The sequence below is a fragment of the Oxyura jamaicensis genome, chromosome 5 (genome assembly GCF_011077185.1).
Source record: "Oxyura jamaicensis isolate SHBP4307 breed ruddy duck chromosome 5, BPBGC_Ojam_1.0, whole genome shotgun sequence".
Taxonomy (NCBI): Eukaryota; Metazoa; Chordata; class Aves; order Anseriformes; family Anatidae; genus Oxyura; species Oxyura jamaicensis.
In genome coordinates this window covers 6,528,749-6,544,953 of record NC_048897.1, presented here as the reverse complement: position 1 = coordinate 6,544,953, position 16,205 = coordinate 6,528,749, and the positions used below count along the sequence as shown (strand labels likewise).

At 39.0% G+C, this 16,205-nt stretch overlaps 1 protein-coding gene across 2 annotated transcripts in view; it reads right to left on the bottom strand.

The window, feature by feature from the left end:
* The window catches only part of SLC1A2 (solute carrier family 1 member 2), an 86,549-nt gene that overhangs the window by 19,167 nt on the left and 51,177 nt on the right, over positions 1-16,205 (bottom strand). For both annotated transcript variants that reach the window (XM_035329146.1, XM_035329145.1), the window contains exons 2-7: positions 13,003-13,142; positions 10,923-11,075; positions 10,060-10,310; positions 6,373-6,538; positions 3,255-3,381; positions 916-1,149 (exon numbers count right to left, since the gene is read on the bottom strand). In XM_035329146.1, coding sequence (XP_035185037.1) covers positions 916-1,149; positions 3,255-3,381; positions 6,373-6,538; positions 10,060-10,310; positions 10,923-11,075; positions 13,003-13,142 — 1,071 coding nt within the window. The remainder of the gene's footprint in view (positions 1-915; positions 1,150-3,254; positions 3,382-6,372; positions 6,539-10,059; positions 10,311-10,922; positions 11,076-13,002; positions 13,143-16,205) is intronic.

The following is a 16,205-nucleotide window of genomic DNA, read 5'->3' as shown; positions in this document are numbered from 1 at the left end:
CTTGTGTTTTGATTCGTGCCCACTGCCTCTTGTACTATCACTGGGCACCAGTGAGAAGAGTCCTCCTCCATCTTCTCTACACCATCCCATCAGATATATATGCACATCAATGATGTCCCCCCAGAGTCTCTCGTCCAGCAGAGCAGTTTTAACCCAAAGAGAGGCAGATGAGTTACTGTTCTCTTGAGATGTTCCTGAAACCAAGATATCTCAGGATTTTTAATGGTCACTTTTGAAATTGGCTTTGTTGTTTTTACCTTTCCAATTGCAACAGAAGTTTTTAGTTTCTTCAGAAACAAAGCATTTGTTGAGGAAAAACATTTATTATAAAAAACACTATTTCACTGAAAAAAAAAAAAAAATCAACAGACAATCTGCAGGTTGCCCCAGTGCAAAGTATTAGTTTATTACTGGGACTTATTTAGTTGCCTACCCTGTTTGCTGAGGCTATTCTGTGCGTTACCAATGAGTCTAATATGCTCAGCTCTTTACTGAAGTCCCCTTGTTCTACTAAATTGGATGAAAGAATAAAATGAAGGTTTTATAGTAACACCTTGCCACTGTTTGGGAACCAGGTTCTGTTTAAGCTTAATGTGCATAGAGATTTTGTGTCCTCCACAGAAGAAAGGTCTTGAACGCACTGAAATCTCCACTGAGATCAGCAGATACACAGAAATCCTACAGCCTCGCTACAGCCTCTGCTGCCTACTACCATGATACTTCAAAAGAAGGAAGCAACTGGTAGCCACAGGACACCTTTATCCGTTTATTACATTAAAAAAATATATATATAGTTTTTATTCAATGGCATAAAATGATTTTTCAGTGAAGGTCAAAACAGCAGATATATCACTTCTAAACAGCATCTAATAACCTGCTAAAAAAATTAATAAAGCTGTTATTTCTTTAGTGTACCTGGAAGCTGTGCCTAGTGCTGTGATCCATGCCTGGAAAATCCCAGCAAGGAATGAAAAGGGGCTTTTCCTCGTTATCACAAAGTAAAGCAGAGGCAGGAAGATCCCTCCATGGATGACAAGACCCACAATCACTGTTACCATGTACATGCCAAGTTGTCTAGCAACTACTTCTAAATCCTTGATTGCAATGATTTTTCCGCAGATGAGGCAAGCAATGCCCAAAGGGGAATACCTGGAGAAAGAGAACAAGCATAAACAGAACTGGTCTTTGCAGCATGCAGTCATAAAATTAGTGCTTAATGTAGACTGGAGACACACTAGGAGCTTCCCAGGCTCAACCCTGAGAACCAGGTCAGGAAGTGATGGAAATTCAATGGATAGCTTTCACACCTCTTTTAAAAACACTGCCTATTTTCAGCAAATTCCACATCTACTTTATTTTATTCTATCGCACTGAATGGACTATGTATTTTCCTGAATAGTCTTTGATCCTGGACTAACATCCTATGGAAACATGATAATGTTATACAGGCTTGTGCCATTATGAAGAGTAGTGTAGTTGTTTTTAGTTTGTGACTTTGAAAATTCATTGTTCATCTGGTTTCAGGGAGTTGTTTAATTTGTTTCAACTAAACACCATGCTCTTGGGAGTGCTGTTAACTGCTGGAGTTACCACAGCAGCTCTCTGGTGCAGATAAGTCATAAACCAAACAATGTAATTCTGCATGAAAAAGTGCAGTTGTCTTTATAAGCACACACACGAATCCTGCTTCTAGCCACGGCAGTTCTTTAACAATTCTAGACAGAGGTGAACAAGTGGAACTCCCAGCACCTATCTCCTTCGTTGAGAAAAGAGAAATAAAAAGCACATCAGTTAAAAAAAAAAAAAAAAAAAAAAAAAAAAATAGTGCAGTGAATTTCTTGAAATGTGAGTGGCTTCCTGCCATTGCAACACTGACCACTAGGGAAAATTTGTAACTTCAGCAAGGCATTAAGTCTTGGGCATACCAACTGGTGCTAAGAGAAGTAAGTAAATTCTCGCTCTTGTAGCGTTATGAGAGTATAGTCACTGTCTCTCTCCCTTCACAGTCAAAAGCAGCAAATTACAATAACTACTGAAAGAAGAAGGGCTTTGTGATTAAAAGCAGTTATCTTTTTATGTGGCAAGATCCCCTATAGAAAAGCAGAAGCATAACAGGAATAGAAAATCATTGCTTCAAGTTCTTTTGTTTGACGCATTTCCACATTGTTGTTCCTACCTGCATCACTCTTGCATAAGTTATCCTTTGAAACACTGATGATGCTAAAGGTTCATGCTTTGGGCACCCTTCTCCCTCTTCTATAAACTTTGCCTATCTAAAGCCTCATAGAAAAGGTAGAGTGCAGCCTTGTGACTCGTGGAATAATTTCCAGGGACACCTGGGAATCACAGGAAGCAATGAGCCAGGATACATGCATTTTTTGGAGTGGCTACTTCTGCTCTTAAAAGACCTTGGAGATGCCTAAGGTAGTAGTATGATGCCACATGTAGCAATGTGCTTTTATATTCTGAAAAAACTGGTTTTGTGTGGTCTGGCCAGGTTTGGCACTGTGTACATATAGCTCTGGGGAAGCCCTCGGAAGAACCAGAGAGAGAGAGAGAGAGAATCCCCTTCCAGAAACATAAACAAGGGCTCAGTCTTAATTGGGTAAGTCACTCCCTTGAAGGCAAGCCAGGCCCCGTTATTACAGATGGGAGTACTTCAAAAACAGGATGGGTACCTTCCAGTGACCCCACTGCTGTGAGCCTCTAAAACTGAAGTTCTGCAAAAACTAGGTGGGGAGGAGCTATACATCACTGAAAGCCACTGGAATTTTATTTGCTGGTAAAGTATTTTTATTACAGAAGACAGCAAATAAAGTATGTCTTCAGGCTTCTTTGTAATTATACCTTCTAGCTAATATCCTGGGATTATGCTAACCTCCCAGGAAGATTTGGATGTTCTTAATGTGGGGCGGTGTTGTATGCTTAGGTGTCCTTCTATATAGTGAACTTCAATAAGAAATGTGGCATTTGAAGGTCTTTGCCGGTACCTGCATGTCTTGGATTTTAGTAAACAAAGAACAAAACCTGTCATCTTCAGAAATATTTCAAAATCATTCCTAAATAGTCCTCAATAAATAGAAATAAAGCTGTTCTGGTTCTAGCATAGCGGTTAAGGCTTTAAAAACTGAAGTATTTCATACCATTGTTTACTAACAAATCGTGTTCACTACATGCTATATTAGGGTCTTGTAAGATTTTAAAAATCTTTTTTGTTGCTGTTGTTGTTCTAGAAAATAGGACTTTGAACTTACCACATGATCATAGTTACTAACTTCATTACAATCTCATTCAGAATGTTGAAGAAATCCACCATCATCTTGGCCTGTTCTCCCATTTTCCCCATAGCAATGCCAAATGCAATAAAGAATCCTATCAAACCTATTGAGAAAAAAATGCAACACAAAGAAAAGCAAGTAAAAACACATTTTTAGCAAGTTCTTGTACCTAGTCAATGTCTTCATGCTACCTGCTAATCCACTTTGCAGAATGATTATGGTGCATTGCACATCTCTTCGGTCTTTTTAACATGATCTCACCCTCAACTTTCATGATCATATTCAGAAGAACATCCTTTAATATTTTACTACATTCCAATTTCAAAGTCGAACTATGTTTCTTTTTTTCTGAGTTGATCTGATCAGCAAAAAAATACCTATACCCCAATCTTTTCAGTGCCATGCAATTGCTAGAAACCTCGTAGCCCCTGGCAAATGGGAGAGGCAACACAGCACCGCACCACGACTGTTCTTTGTTGCTAAAACAGTCACTAGAGACCAAAAACATTTTTGGCAAGCTTAAAAAAAAAATGGCAGAGTCAACCTACAGACTAATCAGTTTTGCAATTTGAAGTCCCAGAACACACTTTTCACAGGCCAGGAGTACCCACCTTAAATAAAGAAGGTAGGGGTGGGAGGAGAAGGTGGGTACTGCACTTTAAGATAAACCAAACAGAATTCATATTAAACAGATTGCCCTCACTGAAACCAGCATCAGTGGATATCTAATCATAGATTCAGTATGAACAGGATTGGACCCCAAAATTTAAATGACTAAGGTATGCTAATATGGACCGTTCGACTGTGTGCCTGTCATGTATTCCTTTTGAGCTGTGTCTCCAAAGCTAACCTTTACCTTCCAGCAATTTTCACAGAAATTTTCAGTGTCCAGAGAGGAATTATTGGCTTTGAGGGTAAACTTTCAAACACAGTATGAGTTCAGTATTATCAAATGTGTGAACTCATCTGGGAAGTTCCTAAGGAAAAACCCAACAGGATACAAGAGCATTCTAAAGAAGGGAATTTTAGCTAATAGTATTCTGGGAAAAGACAGCCTGTCCCATATCTTCACACTGGGTTTAACATTTTTTTTATTTTTTAAAAATATCCATTCCACTGAATATGTCATTATCCAGCACCAAGATATTTCTGTTGAGTCACTTAAAGAGGGAAGTGAAATGTATGTGTGTGTGCTGTAGAGCATGGAGAAATGATGAAAAGCTTTTTAGTCAAAGACAAGTAATTTCCTGGAATTCAGACTGTGCATCAGAAAATGTTTGTAGGTGGTTTAGTTCTGTTACTTCCAAACCAGTTGCTACATTAGTCAGAAAAGTCAAGTTGGTTCATACTTGCAGGAGTTTGCATGGTTTGCAAAGTTTATGCAAGCTGGATGGCATTTCCCCAACATTTTCATTTCTTCATTAAAAAGAGGGGAAAAGAAGGAGGTGAAAAAAAAAAAAGAAAAAAAAAAAAAAAAAAAAAAAAAAGAAAAAAAAAAAAGCAAGCATGCTGCAACATTTGAGAGTCTTTAGTCAAAACACTGCAGCATATATCCCACCTAAACTATAGTTTTAATACTGTGCATTTCCTTCCTGTAGGAATTTTATTCAGCTTTCTACCTCTTTTTTTATCCATGATGGGACCAGCACAACACAAATCCCACACTAAATGTAATGCATCTCTCACATCAGAAATACTGTTTCATTTTAGCACAAAATAAGAGCTCTAAGAAAGAAGGAAAAAAAAAAAAAAAAAAAAGCAGGTGATGGTAACAGCACGAGCAATGTGCTGCTGCCTCGCACAGGGTGCAGAACACCGATCAGCACCTTAAAGCAGCGCCTCTGCCCACAGATGCAGAGTGAAATGAGGCATTTTTGAGGTAGGCACGGTACAGTGGCTCTGGCTCTTGCAGAGCAGGCTGCTTCCCAGAGAAACAAATCATCTCAGATAAGCTTACTGATGCTATCACCCCTGCGTCTGAGCGAAGCAGCCACTGCCAACCTGGAGCAGGTCTGCAGGCACAGCAGCCACTGTCTCAGCAGCTTTAAGGGGTCTGTAAAGGACCATTTGCCACTTAGAAGTGAGGGCCTAGTGCTGAGAAAAAGCAGTGGATTAGGTACTGCCACATACTGTCCCGCTCTGAGGACAGTGCCTGTAAACACGGGTGTGGGCCTCGGCCCTGTGAACACGCTGCCCCAGAGCACATGAATCTCCAAGCGTAGGCGTGCTGATGAGTTGTACAAATTGAGGGCTAATTTGCGACCATCTTCACCCACGTCCACAAAGAAGGTGAAGGTGGAGCACTCCTTTCTGAGCTGATAAAACTGAGTCTAGGCACAGAGGAGAAAATAGGAGCTGTGTGGCAACTCTTCATTCCCCCACACCCCCGCCCCAGTTTGAACAGGTGCTTCAGGAAGGAGTAGGAGATAGGCAAAACCTTCATACCACCCCCACATGCCGGCTTGTACAGACAAGATGGCACAATGGCAGTTGTTCATAATGTGCAGCTGGTAAAGGTCAGCAGCCAAGATGAAAGAGAGAGGGAGCTGTGACTCAGAGATGTGTCAAGCCTCTCTGGGATTTTTCTTGGGTGGTGTGGTGCACACCCCACCTCTCACTTCAGGCTGTGCCTCAAGCCAAAATCTAGTTCAACTTGCCCAAGAAACCTACTGGAAACAACTGAGCTCAAATGCATCAGAGGGTGGGTAGAGCATTGCCTCTTGAAGCTCTCCCCCATACTGTTTTGCCAATATGCATTAGTATTAGTCTAGGTAGGCTACTTCTAGGATTAAAGGATATTTTGCCTACCTCCTACATGCTTCCCCACTGTACTCCAAACAATACCTGTAAAGCTGCCAATTCAGAATAGTTCTCTTGATTGTTTCTGTGATATAGCCATAGTTCTACTAAGACCATTTGATTTTCATCTCAAAGACCAAAGGGCAGCCAGTAGGTGATAACATTTTATGACGATTATTTGTGGAGACTAAACTTGCAATGAGAAGCAGATGAGACAATACTGACTACCCAGTCACAGCCAAAAACTGTGTCATACATGTGATGTACATATTTGACAGGCAAAAAGTTTCCCTACCCAGGACATTCATGCCATCCTTAAATTCAAGTCCCTTCTTAATGACCAGCTGGGCTTCTGGTGCTTCGCGCACAGTCTCATTCATTATAGCAAAGGCAGCATCAGTAACGTTTGGTGGTTCTTCAATGGGTGGTGGCACCAACACTTTCTTGGTAACAGTTTGGATCTGAAGGCAATAAAAAGGGAGGATGAGAATGGAAACAGACCAAATGTAATATGGGATATCAGGAAATAATTTTTAAAAATTATCTTGAAATTCCAGGAAACTATATTTTTAAAGGATTAGACATGCATTCCACAACCTCTTACCCCTTCTTCCAAAAATAAGTTTGTTTTTCAATAGTTCCAAGTGTCACAAAGTCCTGGGAGTCTTCAGCATGACTCTGGTGTGAAAACTATGTTAAATACTTGCTCCATATTGCTACTGCATAGCATTTAACAGCTAGTTAGCCCCTTTGTCCAGATGGTTCACAAATGGTGCTTCACAGATTGCATGTTACACATAGATACAATTTATTTAGCACCCAAAGGCAGACACCTCTAAGATCAGTCACAGCAGCAACTCTATAATAAGGCTTGTAATTCAGGATGGGATGTCCAGCTCAAGTTATCATAGTTTGATGGTTAACTTGAATCAAAAACTCATTTTCAACACTTCATTCAGTGAGCATGAGCTCAAAATGAAACACATGGAATCCCAGAGCTTTCCAATTAAAACATTCTGAGTGGCAGATAACAGAGCATCTAAGCTGCCACGCTCCTACTAAATCAAATCTGACCACCTTAAAAAGAAGACAACAGAATCTGAATGGCTCTGGACCTCTCCTGGCATACCAAAGGCAGAGTTTAGGGAAAGATAGGAAGGAATGGTAAAGGGAAAAACAGGCTTGAGTTATGGCTGGGGGCAGGAGGGCAGGAAGGAGGAATATAAAAAGGGAGATCTGTGATTTGCTCTTTTAAAAGGGACTGCATTTCTTTCCCACTTCCCAATTTAAGCCTTTCCTGCCTCTTCATGGCTCTGAGGCAGGCAGAATGCTTGGGAAGCTACGACTGTTTTGCCACTGTTTCCCATCTGCTCCCTACTTTCCTTGTTTCCTAGACATAATGCTTAAGCAAGGCATCAGATCCAGTGCGTTAGCCTTTCAAAGAACATTTGCACCTCCTTCTTGTTGAGATGACAAACTGTAGTACTATAGATGATGATCCAGATTTAATCCACATACCGTTCGAACATACCTTACATATCTCCTTTCAAAACCTGCTGTCTGCACCTACAGAGGGGGTTGTAGACAGAAAGCCTACACAGGTACTGTATGAGAAACTCTTCAGTTGTCCGGAAACCATCCAACATGCCTGCACGTTTTTTTTATTTCCAGATTTGAATTTTATCTGAGAAATGTTAACACTTAACTTTTTATATAAGGTAGCCAGAATATAAGAGCAGAGTCATACAAATTAACCTTAAAACATTAAAGCGCTCACAAATTCCACTGCAGTCACTTAAGTCTTCAGCTTTTCATTGCATAGGTCATAGCACTAAAAATGCTGAGCCTAACATTAAGTTTAGATTATGACAATTGTCTCAGGCCTGAAAATCATTTGAATGTTATAGTCATATTTAAACATAGGAGTCCATTTCTCTTCATGGCATACAACAACTTAAGTCTCTGCTGGAATAGCAGTTTTTATTATAAATTAAGAATTTCTTGTGGACCATGGAAAAATTCAACAGATACTGAAATCCCATGATGGCTCAGAGTTCAGTTTCCAAATGAGCTATGTCAAAATTGTTTTTTAATCCCTTCATTACTTGTAGAACTTGTAGAATTACATGGGTCACTGCTGCATAGTACCACTGTTGTGCATGCTTCAAAATCAGTCTGTAGGAACTCTGCAAAAATTTCCTCCTATGGGAACCCAGAAATATTGAATGCCATGGAGAGAGTCTGAATAAAAGTAGGAAGAGAAAATATATGCTGACACCATTACAAGAAGTTAATTTTCCTACTAAACAAAGGGAGGAATAAGTAAAACATAACTCCCTTACTGAGCAGTTAAGAGATGATAGAAGGCATAAGTTCCATTTGGAAAGGAGCATGACTGATTTTGCAAATGAAAGGTGGCTCTGTGCAGAGACCTTCAGTGGCAATTAATTTGGAATCTGATAAGATTAAACTTAGGAAAGCCAAAAAGCTCAGTAAGGCACTATCCTTCAGGTGCCACCAAAGTTACCAGGACTGTGTCCACTGATTTTTACGGGCTTTGAAATATGTCTGCATAGACAAGTTTAAAAAACAATTAATTGAATTGGTAATCCATAACAAGTGAATTGAATTAAAGATTGATATTACACACACTGAAAAAGCAGTATCAACATTCCAAGAAAACTATTTGACATGCGTAGCTTAATTATTTTTTCTCCTGAATTTTGTCCCATTGTCTAGATATTCAGCAACTCTCAACTGACCAGAAATTTTATCCTCTCTTCCACAGTTTAAACTGGGGAAAGAAAGGTAAAAAAAAAAAAAAAAAAACATGAGCACCCTGTTCTCCCCTCACTCAGTTTTGCAAAAACACATTTCATATTACATGTGGTGTTTGGCCAACCACAGTTTGACCACAACTGACATTCCCATGATGATTTGGAAATATTGAGAATGTTCTCTCATTAAACCCCAAAGGACTATGTGTTTTTATGTGGAAGTCTGTGAAAGAAGTGAAGCAATCCAAAATCCAAATCCTTTTGGCATCTTAGGTTGCCCTCTGTTCTTCCACCCCCATGGCCTCTTCTCCCTTCCCCCTTTTCTCTTCACTCTTCAGCCATAACCACAGCTCCTGCTGTCATGCCATTTCACTTAGGAACATTTAAGAACAGGTTTGGCAACGAACCCCATTTCATCCAAAAAAAAAAAATCCTCATTACTGCCAAACTGCCAAACAGTTTAGTTGTAGGAAAAAGCAGCTCACATAGAAGAAATTTGTTTAAGCAGAAGATCAGCAAGCATACCATCTTCATTTCTTTTTCCCCTCAAAGTGAAGCCATTTTGATAAAGCATTAGCAGAAACCTTTCAGACAAACTTATTTACCTACACAGCACATAACACATGGTCTAACATCCATCTTTCCCAGCATCCCTCAAACCTGGCCTGATGGAGCCACCTGTAGGTGGGTCAGCCACTTGAGTGTATTATTCCCACATAATCTGGGCTCTAATACAGCAATAGAAGTTACGAGAGTTGGGTTTCATGCTACATTTCCACTGGCAGCCAACCTGAATGAAGATCATCCATACATCATACACAGGCCATTATAAAACCATCAGCTTTGTAAAACCAAGACCAAATTCAACCAGAGTGAAAGATCCTTTAAGTCATCATCCATTCAGCCACAACCTAGCATTCATGACCTTATATACTGTATCCAAATAAGGAAAAGTTTTTAAGATTACTTAATAACAAACTAAAAATATTTTTTTCTAAAAAAAAATCTATGAAACAAAATAACTACAACATAAAACAAAGCAGCAATAAATAATATTCATTCATTTACCTGCTCAAGACCTAAGACTTGTATTTTTCTTTGCATCATCATTTATGTTATTCACCTAGTGACATTCACTCTACAGACAACCACGGTAAATAAAAGATGTTTTAAAAAATATATTGCCAAGGTGTAGAAGGATTTACCTGCTGAAAACATGCTTGGACTAGATTTTCAGGGAACAGGTTTCGTATCAGATCCAAGAAGGCATCCAGACTTGATACTTCATCATTCTTTTTCCCTTGACCTAGCTGTTTCCTGAGTTTTGGATTCCCTGGATGGATAGCTAAAACCAGAATCACACCCAGCACGGCAGCAATAATAGTGGTGGACATGTAGTAGACCATGGCTCTTGTTCCCAATCGGCCACTTGCTTTAGCATCTAAACCAGACAGTCCTGCAAGTGTTTTATTTTTAAGAAACAAACAAAGAAATAGAGTTTCAATACCCACTTCAATAATCATCACAGAAAATATTGTCTAATTTACATAATTTAATGTCTGCCTGCTTCTTGTATGTGTAAAATTCTCACCGCTACATAGACTACTGAAGCTTCTCCCTCCAAATCTTATGTGAACAATGTCTGCTGTTACTCCTTTGAAGAGAAGCATTTGAGATTTCATCTGACTGCACAGGAGACATTGAAAAATATAGAAGATATCATACCATCTTTTGCCCTTCATAGCTGCAAACTGGTCGTGTTCTGGCTGACAGCACAGCTTTAAGTATGCTAGGCATTTGATTATCCTACCATATTATTTACAAGGTCCAATCCAGGAATTAGATATCAAGAAAATTCTCGTGTTCAAGAAGGGAGTATGTGTGGATGTGTTTGAAAATAAATTCACCAGAGCATCTACCTATTAAAGGCAATAAAGTTAATCAGAAATTAACTCCAAAATACATGTTGTAACTACAAAGTCCCAGGATCACACTATTATTCTTCTTACATCACAAAAAGCAAACCAGGTGATTTCTGTAGCAAGCATCTTAAAGTATTAGATCTTACCTGTGATTAAACTGGAGATAATTAAAGGGAGGATCAACATTTTTAGCATCCTCATAAGTATATCTCCTGGGAAGGCTATTAACATGATGATGTCAGGGTCAATTGGTGTTGCTAGACGAAGAAGACCCCCACATAGTGCACCCAGGATGACACCTGGAAGGAGAATAAAAGACAGCAAGTAGACAAGAAAAATACACCTGAATGTGCATTCATTACCCAGCAGAGAAGCCAAGAATAAAAACATGTAAAGAAGGCAGCTGGTTTTTGGTACAGAGACAGATTTTGGAAGGCTTAGCCTTCTAATTAATACTGGCTGTAACATGCTTACCATGTATCTCACGATTAAAGAGAAATAGTCCTGAGCTTACACCTCATGTGTTATTTTGCTTCTGCATCATGTTTTCCCCACAACATTGTTGAGGTTTACTAATTCTGAGTAGGCCTTGTAATATGCTGAGGGATAGTCAGACTTGAGACACCAAGAGGTGAAGAGATTTATACAAGGCCATTCAGGCTTGGTAGAAGAGCCAGGTTTAGGGCCCAGCTCTTCTGAGTATGACACCTAGCTCTCAACTTCAGAATGGTACTGCTTGAAAACAAGGAGAGCATAAATAACTATTTAACAGACTAGAAAAACCCTACAGGAAATATAGAATAGTTTTGTGAGGAAAACAGATTCAAGATTATGGTTTGGGGTGTTTTTGGAGGGGAATATCAGTCATTTATTACCAAATGGTCATCTCTGGATTTATCACTATCAGCATACTACTAAGCAAAATATGAAACTTAGAGAGGAAAAAAAAAGACCTAGCAGATTCCAGATACCTTCCCATCCCAAGCTCTGATGGATCTTTTCAAGCAACCAGACACCACTTTTCTCAAACCTGAAACTCCCACAGAGCTATTTTTCACCTTTTAAGAGCCTGACATGGAATATAGCACGTGAAGGAAACTTGATTGAAGAAAAACCTGATTCTTGGTACCAATTTACTACTCCCTCCCTTTGATGGACTGCATTCTTCTGTTCTAATTGTACTAACGCTCTCAAATAGTCATTACCACAAACAATTCCTTCATCACATGTAGGAGTGTAGTGTGATGATACCTAAACCTCTCTCTCTATGGACTGGGGCTGCTAAAGCACTGTCTATATGAAAAAAGGCCACATTTACTTCCATAATACAGTCTTTGTGAATGGATATTTTATGTTTACATCCAGGATGCTTTGTCTTCTTGATCCCAAGCCCATTAAAAACTCCCAAGTGTAATAAAACTTGACAGAAAAGCCCGAGTTGTGATTTGCAGCAACTATGACTCTTTGAAGTATCAGCTTGATACAATGGAAAATATACATATATTTAAAACTTTTTGTGGAATTGCATCAGGCACCTTCTAGAGATGATTCAAAGCAAATACCCTGTATAAACACTTCAGCAGTACGGGTTTTGAAGGATTAAAACTATGGATGTGAAATTTGCGGCTCAGGACCAGCTGCAGTTGGGCTTTCAAACAATAACAAAATAGAGCATGTCTACGAATTTGCTGCGTTAGGCTGTTAGGCTTTCAGTGAAAACGAGCCAGGCAAGGAGCCAGTGAACCACAATAAAATGTCAAACTGCTCCATATTTGGGAGTTGCTGAAGCCAGGGGCAATATTCAGCATGAGATCACTGAGTGCTGGCTTACAGCTACCGAGAGGGGGACAAACCTTAAAAGCAGCAGAGCAAGAACTGAGAGATAAAAAAAATGAGGAGAAAGAAGTTCTTAAAAGCTTTTGTCTTTTTTTTTCAAGTAACTGAGAGGGGGAAAAAAGTGCAGTGCTATTAGTTTACTGAATTACATTGATCTGGCTCGCCTTGGGACTTAGGTGACATTCCATTAAAAAAGGAGATGCTGTGTAGCTCAGTGGGGTGGACTTGCTCCATGCTGTGTTAATAACACCTTGCACACCTGAACTAGAGTGACAGTGCCTGAGGGTATCCTACTTCAGCTAGAACAGCTGAGGAGAGTAGAAAGGGGCTGTGGTCCTACAGGAACAAGTACAGATATACAGAGCATCCAGAGAAGCAGCTGTAGCTTACCGAATACAGTAAGAGTCAGGAGCAGATTCCTGCGGAGTGACTGGCAAAACTGCACACATATGTTCCTGGATCTGTGCTCCACTGGACTCAAATGACTTTCATGCATCCTCACTTCTACTTGCTTAGGCATATTGTTGGCACTAGAATAAAAAATGAAAATCAAGTAAAGTTATAGCACAAGATGCCAATAGTGAAAGTCTGGATTACTTCCATCGTATATAACTGGGGAATCTGATGCATATTCAATCGCTTCCCACATTTCATAAACACTTTATCTTCACCGCTCTAAGGAGAGGCCTCTGAAATGCTTATGTCTGAAATGGTCCTTCTAAAGGTTTAGCCATCAGGGATTTTTTTTTGAGGTTCTCTCTTAAACGGTGGAGATATAACCAGCATGAATTCACAGGACACATCATGCCAACTGTTTCATGAATTAAAATATTTGTCTTGATCTGGACAATTTGGTTTCCCCAAAGATCATGGCTGTCAACTGAAATAAGAGAGAAGTCTGAAGACCAAAGTTTCTATTAATAAGAAAATGCAGATTTCAATTCCATTCCAGAAAAAATAATTTAAAAACAAGGATTTATTTACAAAACATCCCATTCCAGACTATTCTGCTTAATCTTTCCAAAACTTTTCACTTTGACATTTAACATTTAATGTAATACAATCAGAATGTTGAGGTCAAAAGAATCTTTTTCAACCTGGTTCTAATGAGATTTGGTCAACTGCCACTGAAAAATCATCTGAAAACTACACATTCTCTGTGAGAAACTTTGGTTTCATTGAATTGGCAGTGTTCAGAGAAAAAGATTTTGTTGTTGTTGTTGTTGTTTCTACCAATTGTTTCATATTTGAGTAAGTGATACACACATGAATGAGGGAGTTTGAAAGCCATGCAACTAACTTTAACTTTTCAATGCCCAAGAAATCATTAGCAACAGACTCTCTTCTTATATACAAAATCTTTAAATATACTTGGAAAAAAAAAAAAAAAAAAAAACACTAAAAATACTACCATAAATAACAGAGTTTCTTCAAAATTTTGGGCTCTCTACTTAAACAGGAGAAATGAGTGAAGAACACTTTTAGCATTTTTATCATCAAGAAAATAGAAGAAAAAAAAAAAAAAAAGATTATGAGATCTGGTCTTATGCCAGATTAGAACAACATTTTAGAAAAAAGGAAACCAAATCTGTCCTTACAGTAGTAAATTGAGGTTTACAGACCTAAAATAGGCCTGAGAAGACAGACAAAATTTTGATGCTCTAGTACTTTTTAAGATGTTATTAAGATATTGTCCCACTGTGAGTCTGTCTGGAGCATACCACTGTAAATGCCACAAAAGAAAACAAGCTAAAGTATCTCCAGGGAAGCAAAACATTTATGTATTATATATAGTAGAGTTCATTTTCTTCATAAAGTTTCTCAACAGAGAGTTACAGCTAGACCTGTAATAAGAATTCTGTGATTTTGGCACAAACAGCTCCATGATGTTGCCACTCAAAGTGAAATGGCATTTTTTTTCCCAATACACCTGGTTGTTAAAAAGCAGCACAAGCAGAAAATATATTGGGTTAGGAGATATTTTTTTTCTTTTTATTTACGGTGGGGGGGATTACTAGGTGTTGCAATTTTGATTTTGTACCTTTTAAAATATTATACAGTGGTAAAATATACTTCTGACTGTGGAATAACAAACAAGAATACCAGTGCATATTCTTACAGATTAAATGAGAGGCATGCCTACATCTCAAATAGTTATGAATGCAAATATCAGAGGTAAATAAGAATTAGCCGTGGGATAAATGTTCATAGCAGTTATTTGAGGTGCTGTAAGAGAAATTAGATAGTGTCTGTAGTATTCAGACACATGGGTCACAAAGCCATGAAATCACAAGTGGAAACATGCCACAAAATCAAGGAATTTGGAATCTCAACTTTGCAACTGGGTACCATGTCTAGTCTCATTTGTATGCTGAATATAAGCATGTCACTTGTTTAGACCTGTATTCACCACAGGCTGATCATATATATTCATCTGAAACTTTGAAACATGGGCAGTTGAAAATAATTCAAAAGAAAATGTTAGAGACAAATGGGCAGTATTAGAATGGATCAGTAGGCAGACACACCTGATGATGTTACATATCTTTCCAGGATTTTGCTTTGAGCTAGGTTTAGACTGTTTTCCCTGAGTTCCCCTGCTGTCCCTTTCCCTTCCAACCCCCTGCCCATAGCTTCATAGTGTCCAAAGAAAAGCCACCTCACAAGTATCTTCTTCCTCAGCTGGGGGTTGTTCTAAATGCCTTTTCCCAAACTCAAAGACAGCAGAGGCATATCATTCCCCTGCCACCACTGCTCAAAGAAGTCCCTCCATGAAGAAGCAGGCCTCTGATCGTGCTCTTGTATTCAAGTCTTATTTCTATTCAAATTCATGTCTAAGCGACATCTTGCTGCTTGCTGGCCAGATTCTCCTTGCACTCTGGCCAGCAACCAAAAAACACAGGTTTACGAAGTGAGGTGGGGTTGGACCTCCTCCCACAGCCGCAGTGACCACTTCAGCATCAATCCCCCAAATGGACTGAACCCAGCTCTGCTTGAGGTTCTCAAACAGAGCTTTTACATTACAACAAACCTCATATATCCAAATACCCACTGGGAAGAGAAGGAAATGAGGACACAAAGCTCTTTAAGGACATTTCTAAATTTCCAGGAACCTAATACCACGTTGTGTTTCTCTCTAAAGTGTGAAAAATGGGTTTTGCACTTGCCAGCTCTTCAAGATCGTAAGCAAACCTCCAGCATGGACTGAAATTGTGACTGGTATGTTGTTTTTGTATTTTTGTTTTATTTTTAAAGAAAAAGATCTAATACTAAAATGTGTTAACTGTGCAGATCTGTTACAAAAAGTGTTGACAGATGAACATAATCACGTATAAAACGGGACCACAAAGGATAATTATCTAAGCATCTGCACTGCTAGCACTGCTCTTAGCAACAAGATTTTTATCACCAGACCAGAGACGAGGTATCTTCCAGGCTTTTGAGGATGTTGCAGAGTACTGGGGGGTTGTGCCTTTATTTGCATCTTGTAAATGTTATTTAGCTCCAAAAGGATGCAGAACATTTAGCATCTGAAATCAGCTGTCATGTAATGACATAACTGTAAGACGTTCCTAGAGAAGTCAACAAAAGAT